Source organism: Strongyloides ratti (genome assembly GCF_001040885.1).
Source record: "Strongyloides ratti genome assembly S_ratti_ED321, chromosome : 2".
NCBI lineage: Eukaryota > Metazoa > Nematoda > Chromadorea > Rhabditida > Strongyloididae > Strongyloides > Strongyloides ratti.
The window spans coordinates 16,388,737-16,405,194 of NC_037308.1; the positions used below are offsets into that span (position 1 = coordinate 16,388,737).

The window sequence follows — 16,458 nt, forward strand, 5'->3', positions numbered from 1 at the left end:
TGTGGATTTATGTATAAAATAAAAATATCAAATTTTCATATCATTTTTTTCGATAGTTAATCAATTTCTTAAAATAGAATGTTAAAATCTTAATATATCTAAATTATTTTTTGCTAATGTTTGTTATTTAACAATGAAAAAAAATAGTTTGGCCAATCTTTGATTTATTTATTTTTTTTAAGTATTACCACTATTATTTAGATAACATAATAATGTTAAAATAATCATAGATATTAAAATAAATAATTATTAAAAAAAGACCCAATAAGAAAAGCTATTTTAACTTGTAAAAATAATTTTAAAAAAAACATTTCGTTTAACATATCAAAAGACTTAACTTTTTTTTTTATCTTTTTATTTACTTAAAATTATTGGTTGGTATTAAATTTATAAGAAAATTGTACTATAAAAAGTGCTGTAAAAAGTAATTCTTGTTGATGCGATTTCAATAATCGTGATACTTGGTCATCTGTTAAATAGTGTAAATAAGCATTTACTTCATAGATAATAATTTTATTGTTTATAATTTTTGTATAAATAATTTATTTTAATTGTTGACATGTTTTTTTTTTTTAAAAAGTGGTATAAAATTAAACAAGTAAAAAAATGTTTGAATTGTAAAAAACTTTTTTTTAAATATTTAACTTTAAAATAAAACAAAATTCCAACAGCATTTTTATATACCAATTTATTTATCATTTTTGTAAGATCAAAAATCATTTTTGATCAATTTGGTAACTAAATTTTTACTAAAAAAGGTTAAAGCATAAGATCAAAATTAATATATCTGGTAATAAAATATAATATTTTGACAACATTTTTGATACCACATCAAAACAATGTGAAATTTTTATTTCTTCTATAATTTTTTTAGTTGAAAACACTTTCAATGACTACGATACTACCATATTTACATATGGACAAGTAAGAAAAAAAATTTTTTTTATTACTTTATTTTTTTTTTATCAATTATATATCGATTATGGCAAAATATTTACAATAGAAAAATTAGGTGGGGAAATAAGTAATCTGAATGACTTACCACTTGGACTGATTTGACGATCAATTTTTTTTATAATAAAATTAAAAATAGGAAAAAAGAGACAATCACGAAATGTTTACCAGTTTTTTAATTTTAAAATATTGACCTCGTTTTTGGAGCTTCACAAAGATGAAAGAAATATTTTTTTTAATGGAAATATTACCAAAATTGAACAGAAAACTAAAAATAGCTTAAGATAAAAAAAAAAGAATGTTGTAAAAGTTTTGTTTAGAAACTTTAGAAAAAAAAAACAACTAAATTAATTTCATATTTAATTACTAAGAATTTGTTTTATTCATTAATCAAATATGTCTTACTCTTGGAATAAGTGGAATGAACTGTGAATCTTCTCAAACCCATGTAATATTTTTGCTTTATATTAAAAAAAGCAAGATACGGTTACTAAAGGAGTAAATTCAGTTTTGTCGATCTGGAGGCAAAGAAAGACTTAAAAAAGATTAAAAGTTTAATGAAATACTGAAAAGAAAGAAAAAATGTGCTTTTTATAGATCAACATATTAATAGTGAATCTATTATTTCAGTAAAAGAAATTGAAGAATTAAAGGTGAAACTAAAACTACTCCAAATAAATTAGAATGTTTTAAATAAAAAAAAATTTCCAATAAAAGAAGTGTTACAAATAAATCTAAAAAAGAAATTTGTTTTTGATGCGCTATATGTCTTTTGAGAGAAAGTTGAAGAAATCGAAAATAAGGTGAAAGACAACAATATAGGATATTCTCTTAGAATAGAAAGCCTACAATTGTTTTCTATCCTTCTCAATATTTTCTTTTTATTAATATAATATTAATTTTATACAAATTTTTTATATAAAATGCTAAAAAAAAATTGTATATTTAAAAAAATTTAAAATAATAAAGAATTTTTTTATCTTAAAAAAAAATTAAAAAAGATTAATGTTTATTAAAGTATTCAAATTAAATGTATGATTGATTATGTAAGATTTGAATTTAATATATAAATAATTATTAAAAATAAATTTTAATATTTCCAATGTAATTTAATTTTTCAAATATATATTGTATAATATTATGTTATATTGTGATAATCAAAATAATGATTCTTTTGTATATTTTATGTAGAAAACAAACATATATAAATTCTCGTTTTATTTCAACAATAGGATTCTTTTTTTCATTAATTTTTTGTGTTACTGGTATTGTGTCACTTGTAAAAGGAATAGTCTATTTCTTAGAAGACAATAATTTTATAAATGAAGATAATATGGGTATGTCAAATTTTTATGTAAAAACAAATCTTTTCTTCAAAGCCGGTGGAATATTAATAGATCAATCTACTAAAGAAGAATTCAAGATGACTATACCACTTAATTCTTTAAGACCAAGATTTCCTGATGATGTAGCTGATAGAAAAATAAGAATTTTTCCTTATTGTTCACAAGAATATAAATTTTCCCTTACTTATAAACCTTCATTTAATATTAAAGTTTATCTTGAAAAAAATGGAATTAAATATAATCTTTGTAGTAAAGGTTTAGAAAAAAAATTTGAAACACATTTTGTCACTGGAATTATTCTTATTTTTATTGGAATTTTACTGGCTTTAACAACTACAATTTTATGTTTAAAATCTATGACTAATAGTTGTATTGATACAAATACAAATTTAGGTGGCATGATTACATCAACAATTGGTATTATTATTTTACCTGCTGGAGCAATTGTTATATCAAACTCATTAAATTATTTTTTAGGTAAATTTTTTATTGAAAAAATTATCTACATTTTGTTTATTTTTATAGAAAATTTAAATTTGACTAAAGATGAAAAGAATGCTGCTGGTCTTCCGGAGCCACGTTTTAATAAAGATATGAGTGCAGGTATAACTTTGTTAATTATTCATTTCTTTGGAAATATTTTTATTATGGCATTTGGAGCTTATATACGTTCTAAAGAATTAAAAACTTTGTCACAAAAAATTATAGAAATGGAAAATAATGAAAAAAACGTAAATATAAAAATTTAAGAAAATTGATCATTAATCTTTGTATTTGTGTATTAATTTGTAATAACAATAAATTTTCTGGTGTCAATATATTTATGTGTAGAAATTTTTTTTCATTGTTAAAAAAGTTATTCAACTAAATATAGAAAACTTTTTTAAATTTATACAATTAAAAAAAAATTTTTTTTCTTTCATACAAAATATATTTTAAAAAAGAATTAAAATTTTTGTTTCTATAAAGTAATAAATTAATAAAATACTGTTTTATTTATAGATTGTCGAAACAAATTTGATATAGAAAAAACTGTCAAATGTTGAATATTCTATAAATATAAATATTTTATAAATTTTCTTAATGGTTTAAAAAAAATTACCAAATAATATAATTTTTAGAACAGTTATATTTATTACTATATTGTTACATTTTTAAATTGCCAATATAAATTTATAAAAATCTAATTTTTTCTTTTCAACACAGAAAAAAATTATAAAATTCTTAAATGTACATATTTATATATAAAAGAAAAATTTTTAAAACAAAATTTAGATCATTAAATTATTTAAAATAACATATTATAAGATAAATATTTTCTTTACATTAAAGTACTTATAAAATTATAATAATTCAGACAAAATTTAATATTAGTTTCTTTTTCCAATTTTTTAGTAATTTAAATTTTTTTTAATATAAAAATTAATGTAAATAATTTGAGACATTAACTTTTTTTTTCAAATATGACAAAATTTGTTTTATATAATAACAATTATTTATAATAATTTTATATTAATTTCATAAAATATTGATAATAAAATAAAGCACTTTTGAAATGAAATTAAAAAAATATATTTATCACAAAAATAATGTAATATATTATTTATAATTTTTTTCAATGAATTTTTTAATGAAAGAATTTATAAATAAAAGATAATTTTTTACATCTTTATATATTCCTGAAAATCTTTTTTAGATATTCATATGTATAACGATATATAATTAAAGGAAGAAGAAAAAAAAAACAAAATTATGTTTTTGATATTAAAAAAAAATTTAATATTATTATTACAAATAATGTCCATATCCCGTAGAAGAGTTCTCGTATTGCTGTAATTCCTGAAATTGATCATCATCATCCTCCACACAACAACACCAAGTGTATCTTCTGGTAAAAGATCTCCTAAATTCTGGATTAATAAATAGATATATTAAAATTTTAGATGTTGGTCCACCTAATGCCAGCCAAACAAATACAAATGTCATTGTCCCAAAATCATTTTCTGATACTAGAGTTAATGGAATGAGTTGAAGAATTATCAAAGGCAACCACGATAATATGAAACATATAAGAATAAAAAATGATAAAATAAAATTATGATCTGTTTCTAGTAACATTCGTTGACTATCTTCTAACTATAACAAAAAAAAATATATATATATATATATATAAATATTATAATTTTTAAATTATATAATTAATTTAAAATTATTACTTACCACATTTGTTTTAACAATTGAAGAAATAATTGATGAAAATGTGAAAACTATTGAAAAGCAAGAAGGCAATAATACAAGACCGGCAAGTGTAAGACTGTAAGGTTTTGTAGATGTCCAACGTAAGATACACATTTCAGCTTCTTGAATATATGCAACTTCCATTTTAGCAACCATAATTGGACATGCTAATAAAAATGCTGTTAACCATGAAAATACAATCCAACATTTACATCTAGTTGCTGTTTGTTCAGCTTCATATCTTGAAGGTTTATGAAGAGCTGCATATCTATCTACACCTATCCAAGCAAATGTGTATATTGTTGAGGAAAGAAGAACTATTTCTAGGTAAGCAGATCCTTTACAAAATATTGAATTATTTCCACCAAATTTCCAGGATGGTACTAATGCACTATAAATTGATAAAGGAATAATAATTGTTGCGCAAATAAGATCTGCTAATGAAAGTGAAACCTTAAAAAAATAAATATGAATAAATAAACAAAAAAAATGGATAATTTTTTTTTTAATTACCAAATAACAACCAACACAATCTTTTAATTCTTCTCTTGCTAAGATTGTTCTTATACAAAGAAGTGCTGATATGAAAAGAAGAAGACCAACAGCCAAAATGACACTGGATCGAGCCATTGCCTCGGCTGACAGTACAGAAATATCTATACTGTCGAACATTATTTAAAAATCCAAGAAAAATTTATGAAGTGATGGAGCACCTTCATTTCTTGTACCCCTTTTCAAATTCCTTATTTTTTTATAAATTATTATATACTGTCTAAAAATAAAAAAAAAATATAAAAGAAAGAAAAATACAAATAATTTAATAAAATAAAAAATTAATCAATTTCTTAAAACTATATAATTTTAAAAAATTTTATAAAAAACATAAAAAAGAAAGATATTTACATAAAAGTTATAAATAATTATTTTAAAATAATTTATCTTAACAATCCTCATTTTTTTTTTGTTATTGTTAAAAGAATATAAGATATTAAATGAAGAAAAAAAAATTTTTTTTTTTTTTTGATAAAAAATATTTTTTTAAGGTGATAGAATATAAATATATTTATTTGTTAAAAAAAAATTTTTTTTAATTGCAAGTATACAATATTATTTTAAAATGATATATACAATTTAGATATAATAAAAACTTCATATTTATGATTTTTTTTTTTATAAAAAAACATTTTTAAAAAAAGTTTTTTTTTAATGTAAGACTTATTTTATCATTGAAAATAAATAAAAATGATTTATTAAAAAAGATGTAATTAACGTTCAATGTAAAATGAAGATGAAAAATTAGGTTTTTTTTTTGTTTAGAAAAAAAAAATATATATATATATAAGCTATTAATATAATATTACTTTAAATAGGAGCTATGGGAATTGATATGGTTGGTTAATTTATTTATAAGGCGTAATTTTTTTTTAATATATTTTTGAAAAAAAATATGTTTAAATGGTTGTAATAAATTTTTGATATTAACAATGTTAGATAAAGATATTTGAAAAAAAAAATATATATATATATATATGTAAAGTTTTATTTATGTATGTTATACATAGATATATATATATATATATTATTAGAGAACTTTTAAAGTAAAAATAAAATTAAAGTACATTTATAATAAGGTGTTAAATTGGATAAATAGTTATTATTTTGTATAATATGTTACAAATATGGTTATATTACATAGTAAAAATAGAGGAAGAGAAAGTATCATTAAAGTTGGTGTTTGAAAGTATAATTAAAATGAATGAATTGTAGATATGTTTGATAAAAAAAAATTAATGTATCCATAAATATGTATTATGTTTTTTATTATTCTAAATAAAATATGTTTTTTTCTGTTGTAAATATTATTAAAAAAAAAAAAACGAAATGTATTTATATTTTATTTAGTAAAAGTAACTATAAAATGAGTTGAATAGTCATTCAATTATGGTATATATAAGTTTAAAAATTTTTTTTGAATAAATAAATGATAAGTAGGTTTTTGTGAGACTATATATAAATATATTTATTCTTGAGACAAAAAACTTTTGATACGATTTTTTTTTTTTAAAAGTTTTATAATAGAGAGGAAAGGAAGAGGAATAATAATTTTTTTTTTTAAAAGAGAGAGAGAGTGATAAAAGAAAAAAAGTGAAAGGTTTTAAAGATTTTTGATAGTCCAATGAATTTAGATAATGGATTTAAATATGTGGACTTTATAGATAATTTATGCATTTATATGTGAATTTATGTGCATATTTAAAAAAAAAAAAGATTAATGAAGGAGAGAGAGAGAAATTTCTAAAATAGTTAAAGAATGAGAAAAATAAAAATATAGAAGAAAAAGATTGTTAAATTTAGTAAAATGAGAAAGTAATATATATATATATGATATAAAAATTATGAATTAATTTTGATATTAATTGATATAGTATAGTAAGAAATATATGTATATTATATTTTCAAGAAAAAAAAAAATTAAAAATAAAATGATTAAAAATATAGGATAAAAGAAATGATGGTAAGATATTTTTTTTTTTTTTATTATAAGAAGAATCGAAAAGAATATATGATAGAGACAAAGATTTTCTATCCTCATAATTGGTAATAGTTACTATTTATATAAAAGCTTTCTTTTTAAAATAATTTATATATTTTAAAGATAATTACAGTTGTAGTTAAAAGAATATTTAATAAAAAATCAGTACTAAAATATAAACAGAGAAATCTGAGAAAACAGATACATTGAAACCTAATATAACTCAGATAATAAGAAAGATAATTTTGCAAGAAAAATGTATACATAAGACATGATATAATAGACATAATGTATAGTTAATATTTAGTCTGATGTTATAAATATGATTAAAAATTGAATTAATCTTTTATAAAATATATAATATAGATAATATTAAAAATATTAGATATAAATCTGATTAAAAGGATAAGTTTAAAAATAACACAAGATAATAGTAATATAATTCTTTTTTATTTATAGATTATGTTTTTAAAAAAATAGTTGAATGAAATATGATATAATATAAAAATTAATTTTTAAAAGTAAAAGATTTTTATGTTACAAAATATTATTTTATGAATAATGTTGTAATGTTTAAAAATGTTTATTTAAAAAAAGTAATAAATAGACAATGTTATGCTCTTTTGAAAAGATAACAAATAATTAGATATTATGAATGGCAATTAAGTAACTACATCATTTAGTAAAATTATAAATAGAAAAGAATATATTTTATATATTTGATAATATGAATTTAAAAAAAGAAATTCCCTTTTGACATTTTTTTTTCATAATTTATCGTTATAGAAAGGATAAAAAAATAACAATGCTTAAAATGAAACATTACAATCATGATAAGATTATTAAAAATACTCAAAAAAAAAAAAAAAAAAAAATTAATAAATAGAGATAGAATTGAGAACAAAGAAAAAAATTTTGTAAATAACTATTTCTTAAATTTATCATAATAAAGGAAAATGACCAAAAGAAAAAAAGGAAGAAAATTTATAAATGAAAAACGTGAAGATTATACAAGCTGTCGTTAGTAGGGGAATGAAATATATTCAAAATTGAATGGAGTAAAAGTAATAAAATGGAAGTGAAATGTAAAGATATTGTTTAAGAATAAATATGTTGTTTAAGAAGAAAAAAAAAACGTAAATTGTAAAGTGTGCCTTGTCTTTTGGGGAAAAAGGGGAAGATGGAGGATGATGTCATCTTCTATTTTAGGGGGTACAGAGAATTTGGAATAAGAAAGTTATTATTAAATGGGATAGAGAAAGACTTAAAAGTAAACAGTTATTGAGGATGATAGTTGGAGGAAACAAGAAATAAGGCTAATTAAGATTTTGATAATTATTTTTCTAAAACTATAAAATATAGAAAAAGTTTTATTAGAAATAAAGTAAACTAAAAAGAAAAAAAAAGAAAAAGCAATTAGTTAAAATGAAAAAGGTAAAAGAAAATAAATATTACATAATATGTTTTAAAAATTTTAATAATTAAAAAGAAGAATATGTTACAAATAAAATATAATAAATTAAATAAATTTATATCCATTAATTTAATTTATAAATTTTATATAATGAAAATATAATTGTTTATAAATTTTACATGTTTATAAAATCATTATTATTGTTAAAACACAATACTATTATTCTATAAGTACATTATTTTTGAAATATAAGGGACATTAAAAATTCTAGTATAGATGACATTAAAAAAGTCTATTTCTGAACAAATGTTATACAATTTTTAATTTTTAAAGTCTTCTTTCAATTGTAATTGACACGATAGAAGTTTTGATATTATATATGTTAAAAGAATATATATATATATAAATGGATATATAGATATTGTTATATAATGTTAAAAAAGAAAGATGATGAGAACAATATATAAACTTTATATTAAATTTTATATTTTGTTTAAGAAATAAAGATGTACTTGACAAGAACAAAAACTTTGTATAAATAATTTAAAAAGATCTTAGAATAATTAAAAATGTTAACTAAGATAAAGGATAATAATGAGAATGACGTAAACTTGTAGTGTAAAAAAGAATGGATAAAGAAAATATGGTATTTTAATATTGACCATATACAATATCAGTTTTGGCGTTGTTAAAAATGGAAGATAAAAAGGAAGAGAAGTCTTAATAAATTGGTTAGACAATATCTTATTTGTCATTATCAATTTTTGGAAATTCAATAAAAATTAAGAATAAAGATGATATATTATTTAATGAATAAATACCATCTACAGTTATTTTATTATTTAGTTATGAAAAAAGCATAAAAAAAAACAATAAATATTTATAGTATTTTGATATCATTAATATAAGTCTAATTTTTTTTTAAACTACTTTTGAAAGAAAATAATTTTCTTTTTTTTTGTTTATGATAGCTCATATTTAAAACATATTTATAAAAAAAAATTATGAAGTTTATTTTTGGAAGAAATATTTAAATGTAAAATAAATTAGCAAATAGGAAATATATTTATAAAATTTTTATCTATAAAATAATATAAAAAAATAAATACTTAGATACAAAATATAATTACAAAAAAAAATTATAATAAATCTAGTGATAATATATGTATAATAAAAGATAAAGTTATTTATTTTATTAATAAATATAATAGTTAAAATTTACATAATTTATTTATTAATATATCATTATGATGAAAGTATTTTAAAAAATGAATTAAATATTAAAAAATATAAAAAAAAATTAATAAATTTTTTTTCTAGTCTTGGTTTTTTTCAAATTAGAAATATACATATTTCTAGTAAATATTTTTTTTTCATCATTCTTACTTTATAATCTATCTACGAGGATAGTATATTTATGTGTGTTAAGAAAGAAAAAAATTTTTTGTTATCATCTTTTTAAGCTTCATATAAAAATTATAAAATATACATAATGTATATGGTGAAACAATATTTTCACTATTGAAAAAGATAATATTATAAGTTTAAAATTTATAAATCATCATAAAAATGATAATTTAAATAAAGGTTATAAGTATTTGTAAAGTATTTATGATTAAACTTTATTTTATTTTTTTAAAACTTTCAATAGTACAATATTTCAAGATTACACATATGATATTATTAAGAAAAAAGAGAGTAAAAAAAAAAGTATATAAGAAGGATATATAAAGAAGTAATCCATGAAAAGAATATAAAACGAGACTTTTTTATTTAAAATAATGCAATTTGGTAGTTTTTAAAAGTTGCAGCACTGTAAAGAATGAATGTACATTTATAAATTTGAAGAACATTATAAGAAAATGGAAATAAATAAACATTTGAGAATAGATAAGAAAAAGAAAACTTTAAAAGAATCTTCTTAAAATATAGTATTTAAAAACGTATTTATAATTTATCTGATTAAGAAAATATTATTTGATAAAGTAATTTTATCTAAAAAAAACATACAAAAAGTTATAAATGAAAAGATAAAACTTTAATAAAAATAAAAGTTATCTTAAAAAAGTAGTTAAGAAAATTTGTTTGACAAAAATTATCAAAAGATATTATGTATATTTTATTATTTTAACTATTACTATTAACAATAAGCATTAATTTTTTTTTAGTTTTTCTTATTCTTTATCTGTAATTAGAAATAAATTAAATAATTTTATTTAAAAAAAAAGCATTAAATATTTGGTTTGCATATTTATTCCTTTTTTTTCATTATCTAAATCAACTATCAATTTAAATTTTCCATTTTTAAAATAAATTTAAATAATTGTCTTAATAAATAAATATTAAAAAGTTATTTGTAAAAAATTTATTTATTTTAATTATATTAATGATTTGCAAATATAATCAAAAAATATATTTACCATAACAATAAGATGGCATAGAAGTGGATAGCAATTTAATTTTTACACATCATATATTTGATATTCTAATGTATATTTAAAGTATAATTACAACAAAAAAAATGTGTATAAATATGTTTTATTTTATAATTTTAATAATATGGATCATTGGCATAAAGAATAAAAAAAAAAGAATATAATTATATATTTATTTGTAACCTAAAATAGAAAAATTAATATGTTGGTAAAAATAATACAACTAAACTAGTCTAATCTGTCTTTTTAATCTACTTTAAGAAAATGATACATTTAAAACCACATGAAGCAATTCTTTATCTAGATTACCTTACCTCAAAACTGGAGTCTTTTTTATGTATATACTAAAAGAGATGTTAAAACTTGTCTTCTTTTAATAAATATCCATAGATATAAGGAAAATTAAAATTTTCAATTACAAAAATATAAAAAAACCAAGCCTATTTCCATATTTATTTAGTTCTATCCTTGAATTCATTACATTGTTTATTTCTATTTCACATTGACAATAAAATCTTTTTTGTTACTTAAAGATAAACTTTATAGATAGGTGAAATCCTTTTCTTTTTTTATTAAGAGGACGTCTTGTTACATTTCATTAACAAATGACTTGTATTTAAGAATTATAATATTACTAAAATTTACCATTTTATCTATTTAAACATTTTAAAGTTTATAAAATATTTTTTTTTTTATTTGTAGTAAAATGAATAAAGTAATTATTTTTATTATTGAATTTTTGTTACTTATTTCATCAACATATGGTTGTCTTTCTTCTGGTATGTGTGGTGGTACTCCTGCCTGTACTCCTCCACCACCACCACCTCCAGTTTGTGCTAGAAGTGGCTGTGGAACAGGTTATACATGTGGACAATATGGTTGTTTCCAAGCTTCTAAAGCTAGAATGTCTGGATCTAAAATAATAACTTTTGGTAAAGATGATGATCTTATATCAAAAGAAAATGGTAGAATTAATAATGAAAAACTTTGGCATATCAGTGCAATGGAAGCTGATGAACAATTTTATCAATGTTGTATAGATAATCAACTTCCTGATTCATGTCTTGATAAATGTTCTTATACAGGATATACCAGAGATTCTGTAAGTTAAACTTTTTTTTTAATTTAATTTTTAAATAAATTTATATTATTAGATTCGAAATATGTTTATGAGATTAGATGCATGTCCTCTTCAGGCTGCCTCTGTAATACATTATTGTGCAGCAAAAGGCCAAAATCATTTACAATGTTGTGGAGCACGTGGTGTACATACGACATTAGCTGGACCAAAATGTTTAGTATTTTGTGATCAAACTCCAGGAAATGTTACACAATTAGATTTTAGTTATCTTCCATGTTATGAACGTTTTGAAGAAATGAAATCATGTTTTTACAATAATGTTTTTACTTCACTTATCAACAGAAAATATAAAAAATTGGCTAAGCAATAAATTTAAACAATTTTTTTTTAAACTAATCTATTCATTTTAACTATAATTATTTTATCATACATACATTATTGTTTCTTTTAACAATTTTATTATACTATATTTTTGTTTATTTTTAAAATATAAAAATAAAAATTATAATCGTTAAATAATTTAAAATGAGTAATATATAAAGTGCAAATAATTCGTGTTTATGTGAACTTATTTTTTCTTTTAAATATATTCATCTAACAATATATTAACAAACATATAATATAATTATACAATAAATAAATAATTTAAAAATTATTTTGTGTTACAAAAGAATTGTTATCCAAGATTAAATATATATAATAATTTTAAAAATACTTTATTTATATTATCTCTTCATGAGTTAAAAATTCTTTTTCTTCATTATTTACCTTAACACTAGTTTTAAAAGTTTGTTAAATGAAAGTTCACTTATATTATTAAGGAGCCGTAGGCGATCTTTTTAAATTTGGAGTATATTTATAAGAATCATTTGTCTTGATAAAGTTTATTCTCTTTTCTATTTCATTTATCTATTTTTATATTTATCATGTTTAATATAATGAAAAATTTTTTTTGTATAATTTTTGTTTTATATATTTATATAAAAACTACATATGGATGTTTTGCTTTTGGTGGTTGTAGTATGGGACTTGGATTATTTCCTAATTTATATTCTATGAGATATTGTAATGTTAGAGCTAAAGCAAAAAGTTCTAATACTTTTTGGGATGATGAAAATAATAATGTAGAGGAAGAAAATAATTATAAAGAAAGTACTTCATTAATAACTAATAATATTTCACCATCACCTGATGATAAATTTTTAGAATGTTGCCAATCTAGAGATTTACCTAAAATTTGCCAAAATATATGTTCTTATTCTAATTATACTAAAAAAACACTACAACAAATGTATTTTAATACAAATGGATGTCCATTATCAGCTATTTCAAGTATCCATTTTTGTGCATCAGGTGGTAAAAATCATAAAGAATGTTGTATTAAAAAAGGTGTATCATTAACACCATCAGGTGATAGGTGTTTAATTTTTTGTGATACTGTAAGTTGTTTTTAGTTAAATGACCAGTCATTGTTTATTTCCGTCTTTCAGGAACCAGCTATACCAATGCAACTAGATATAAGTTATGTTAATTGTTATGAAAAGTTTGATGAAATGAAAGAATGTTTTTTGATGGAAAAAAATACACAAAATTTAAATGGTTTTACTATAAAAGATCAAGATATTCAATATGATAATAATAACGAAAATTTTAAAAGATTCAAAACAAATACTGGTGGATCATCGTGGTTTTGATATTTAAAAAAAAAAATATTTCATGAAAAAAAAAATGTATAAAGTATTATAATAAATATTAATAACTGGATTTAAGGTAGTGATTTTATTTATAAAAAAACAAGTAATTTCTAAAATATTTGTTTTAGTAATATCTTTTTATGTAAAAATTATCTTACGAATATTTTTAATGCTTCTTGCATCCTAAATATAATTGTTAAAATTGTTAAAAAAAAAATATAAACCTACATTTTTAAAAAGTTCATCATTCCATTTAGAAAAATATTTCTTAAATGATGTTGGTTCTTTTGTCTGGTAAATAATTTCATATGATGCATGTTTACTTCTTGGTAATGCATCAGTTTCAAGATACTTTTTGGCTGTATTTTCAGCAGAATCTTTCTCTTCTTTATTAGCTCCAGTACCAACCCAAACAAATATTTGATTTCCACCATCTAGTATCATTACATCATCACCATCTAAATCTTCTTGAGTAAAATTTTTAATTTCTTCAATATTTAATTTTCCAGATTCATTAGAGCATTGATATAATTTTGGCTCAAATGATTGATTTTTTTTTGGATTTTTCCATCCACTAAACCACTGAACAAAATCAGCTGGTTCAGCACCTTCAATAACTCTAGTAACTTGTGTCCATGATGGTCTTTTAGCCTGTTGAAGATATTTCTCTGCCCATACCATAGCTTTTTTTTTTTCATTTAATGTACATTTTTTTCCTAACCATACATAAATACCACCACTAACAGCATCAACAATAAAAGCATCAGAAGAGTCAAGTTTTTCTTTATCTAATCCAGCTTCTGCAGCAAGGGTAACTTTAACTTGTCCTGAAGCATCAGAAACTCTCCATAACATAATTTTTTGCCTATTATTTCTCCAATAATTTTCATCACTTTCAACATCTTCAGCTTTTTTTATTGTTTTTAATGTTTGAGTTCCACCAAAATGTTTCCAAAAATCAGGACTATTATCATAATCAGAATCAAGAAGAATAACCTCAGGTCGTCCATTTCTTTCTGTTTTTTTCATAAATTCAGCTAATTCAATACCCTTGATTCTTTCTAAACGTCCACTAGATGGAGGCATCCATACATAAATTTTTAATCCAAGATCAAGAATAAAAACATCACCAATATTTAATGAATTTGGTGATAATTCTACTTGTGTTACACGAACATTTCTTTTACCTTTACATTTTAAAAGACGTGGTTTAAAATTTTCAAATTTATCTTTTGTATGCTCAAAACCAGTTTCATATCCTCCATCCATATATCTAATACCTTTTTTAAAATAAGATAAAAAAAGTGGTGACTCATGACCTTGTACCTTAAAAAATAAATATTAATATATGAAAATAAACACCGGAAAGATGGAATCGAACCATTACGCCGCTAAGCGTCTACAGGTTTGAAGCCTGCACTCCGAACCATCGAAGTTCATTCCGGCAATATAAAATAATATCAATATTTATATATATAACTTTTGTTTAACATACTACACTATCTTTTATGTGTTATAAAATAAAAAAAAATGTTTAAACATATATAAAATGTAAACGTACTTCTCTATGTTGAACTGGTATTCCACGTAATAAATTATCAATTTCAACAGCTTTAATTGCAGCAGTTCCTTGTTCATCAATAGAAGTATTCTCTCCAAGCCAAAAATGAACATCCCATGCCTCATTAAATTTAGTCTAAAAATAAAATATAATTTTTTGTTCCATTAAATGATATTACTTACATTCATTACAATGTATGAATCGCCTTTATAAAAAATTCCATACTCTGATTCAGGTAATTTTTCTAAAGTAAATTTCTAAAATGATGTATAATAATTAAACTTTATGTTTATACATTAATTCTCCATATTTCAAGTCCTTCTTTTGTGCCAACATTTTTTAAAGCAGGATCCATTTTAATGATAAAAATATATTAGTTAAATATTTTTACTATATAACAAATAATAAAAATCATTTTGATTTTCTTTTATATATATATTTCCCTCACATATTATTTACAACCACTAAAATGAACCTTAACTTTTCTATTAATTATATCAATAACTTTTATTTCTAAATGATATATATGTGAAAATAAAATATTTTTACTTACTCACAAAATGAACATATTTTAATAATTTTTATATTATATTAATAAAATGTACACAAACAAAAAAAAATTTTAAAGCATTATATTATCTCTTTAATAGATTAAAAATTAAGATAAATTTAATTTATTATTGTAGATGAGGGATAATCTATAAAAGATATTCTTTAACATTTTAATAAAAAATTTAATAGATCAAAAAATTATAAAACATTAATGATAGTTATAATAATATATATTGTTCAAAAATCATTAATTAACTTTTAGTAAGTGTTTTTAAATCAACAGCTATTAATCAATTTAATAGATTCATAATATGATACGCCAAACAATAATGGTAAAAAAAAGTCAGATAATATGTTACAGTTTCAATAACACATCACAATGAATTTATTTATTTACATTTATCAAATTTATTTATGAATCATCTTTTTTCAATACATTTAATTGATCTTTTTCTATTCATAGACATAATTTTTATATTAACGGTTAAAAAAAAAGAAAGATTATTCATCAATTCTCAAATCGTAGATTAAGAAGTGCATGTTTTATTTTTAAACATTTGAATGATATTGATATATATTTATTGATAAGAAATCAAAATTTATAATGTACTAATAAACATTTTATTATAGTTTTCTTTACAAATCACATT

At 20.0% G+C, this 16,458-nt stretch overlaps 5 protein-coding genes across 5 annotated transcripts; 3 read left to right on the plus strand and 2 right to left on the minus strand.

Annotated features, from left to right (window-relative positions):
* Positions 1–2,287: 2,287 nt before the first annotated feature.
* SRAE_2000518300 (Hypothetical protein) lies at positions 2,288–3,049 on the plus strand (the record flags this gene model as incomplete). Its single annotated transcript, XM_024644164.1, has 2 exons — positions 2,288–2,777; positions 2,826–3,049. 2 exons carry the CDS (start codon positions 2,288–2,290, stop codon positions 3,047–3,049), a joined length of 714 nt encoding a protein of 237 aa, XP_024509751.1.
* A 1,039-nt stretch (positions 3,050–4,088) lies between these two features.
* Positions 4,089–5,210, minus strand: SRAE_2000518400 (Dopamine/Ecdysteroid receptor; the record flags this gene model as incomplete). The annotated part of the gene is made up of 3 exons (XM_024644165.1): positions 4,089–4,436; positions 4,521–4,991; positions 5,052–5,210. 3 exons carry the CDS (start codon positions 5,208–5,210, stop codon positions 4,089–4,091), a joined length of 978 nt encoding a protein of 325 aa, XP_024509752.1.
* A 6,416-nt stretch (positions 5,211–11,626) lies between these two features.
* On the plus strand, positions 11,627–12,371 carry SRAE_2000518500 (Domain of unknown function DB domain-containing protein; the record flags this gene model as incomplete). Its single annotated transcript, XM_024644166.1, has 2 exons — positions 11,627–12,022; positions 12,075–12,371. 2 exons carry the CDS (start codon positions 11,627–11,629, stop codon positions 12,369–12,371), a joined length of 693 nt encoding a protein of 230 aa, XP_024509753.1.
* A 652-nt stretch (positions 12,372–13,023) lies between these two features.
* Positions 13,024–13,695, plus strand: SRAE_2000518600 (Domain of unknown function DB domain-containing protein; the record flags this gene model as incomplete). Its single annotated transcript, XM_024644167.1, has 2 exons — positions 13,024–13,440; positions 13,492–13,695. The coding sequence occupies 2 exons, from the start codon at positions 13,024–13,026 to the stop codon at positions 13,693–13,695; spliced, it is 621 nt and encodes a 206-aa protein (XP_024509754.1).
* Positions 13,696–13,833: 138 nt separating this feature from the next.
* SRAE_2000518700 (Macrophage-capping protein) lies at positions 13,834–15,611 on the minus strand (the record flags this gene model as incomplete). Its single annotated transcript, XM_024644168.1, has 5 exons — positions 13,834–13,878; positions 13,924–15,021; positions 15,257–15,391; positions 15,439–15,513; positions 15,552–15,611. The coding sequence occupies 5 exons, from the start codon at positions 15,609–15,611 to the stop codon at positions 13,834–13,836; spliced, it is 1,413 nt and encodes a 470-aa protein (XP_024509755.1).
* Positions 15,612–16,458: the final 847 nt, after the last annotated feature.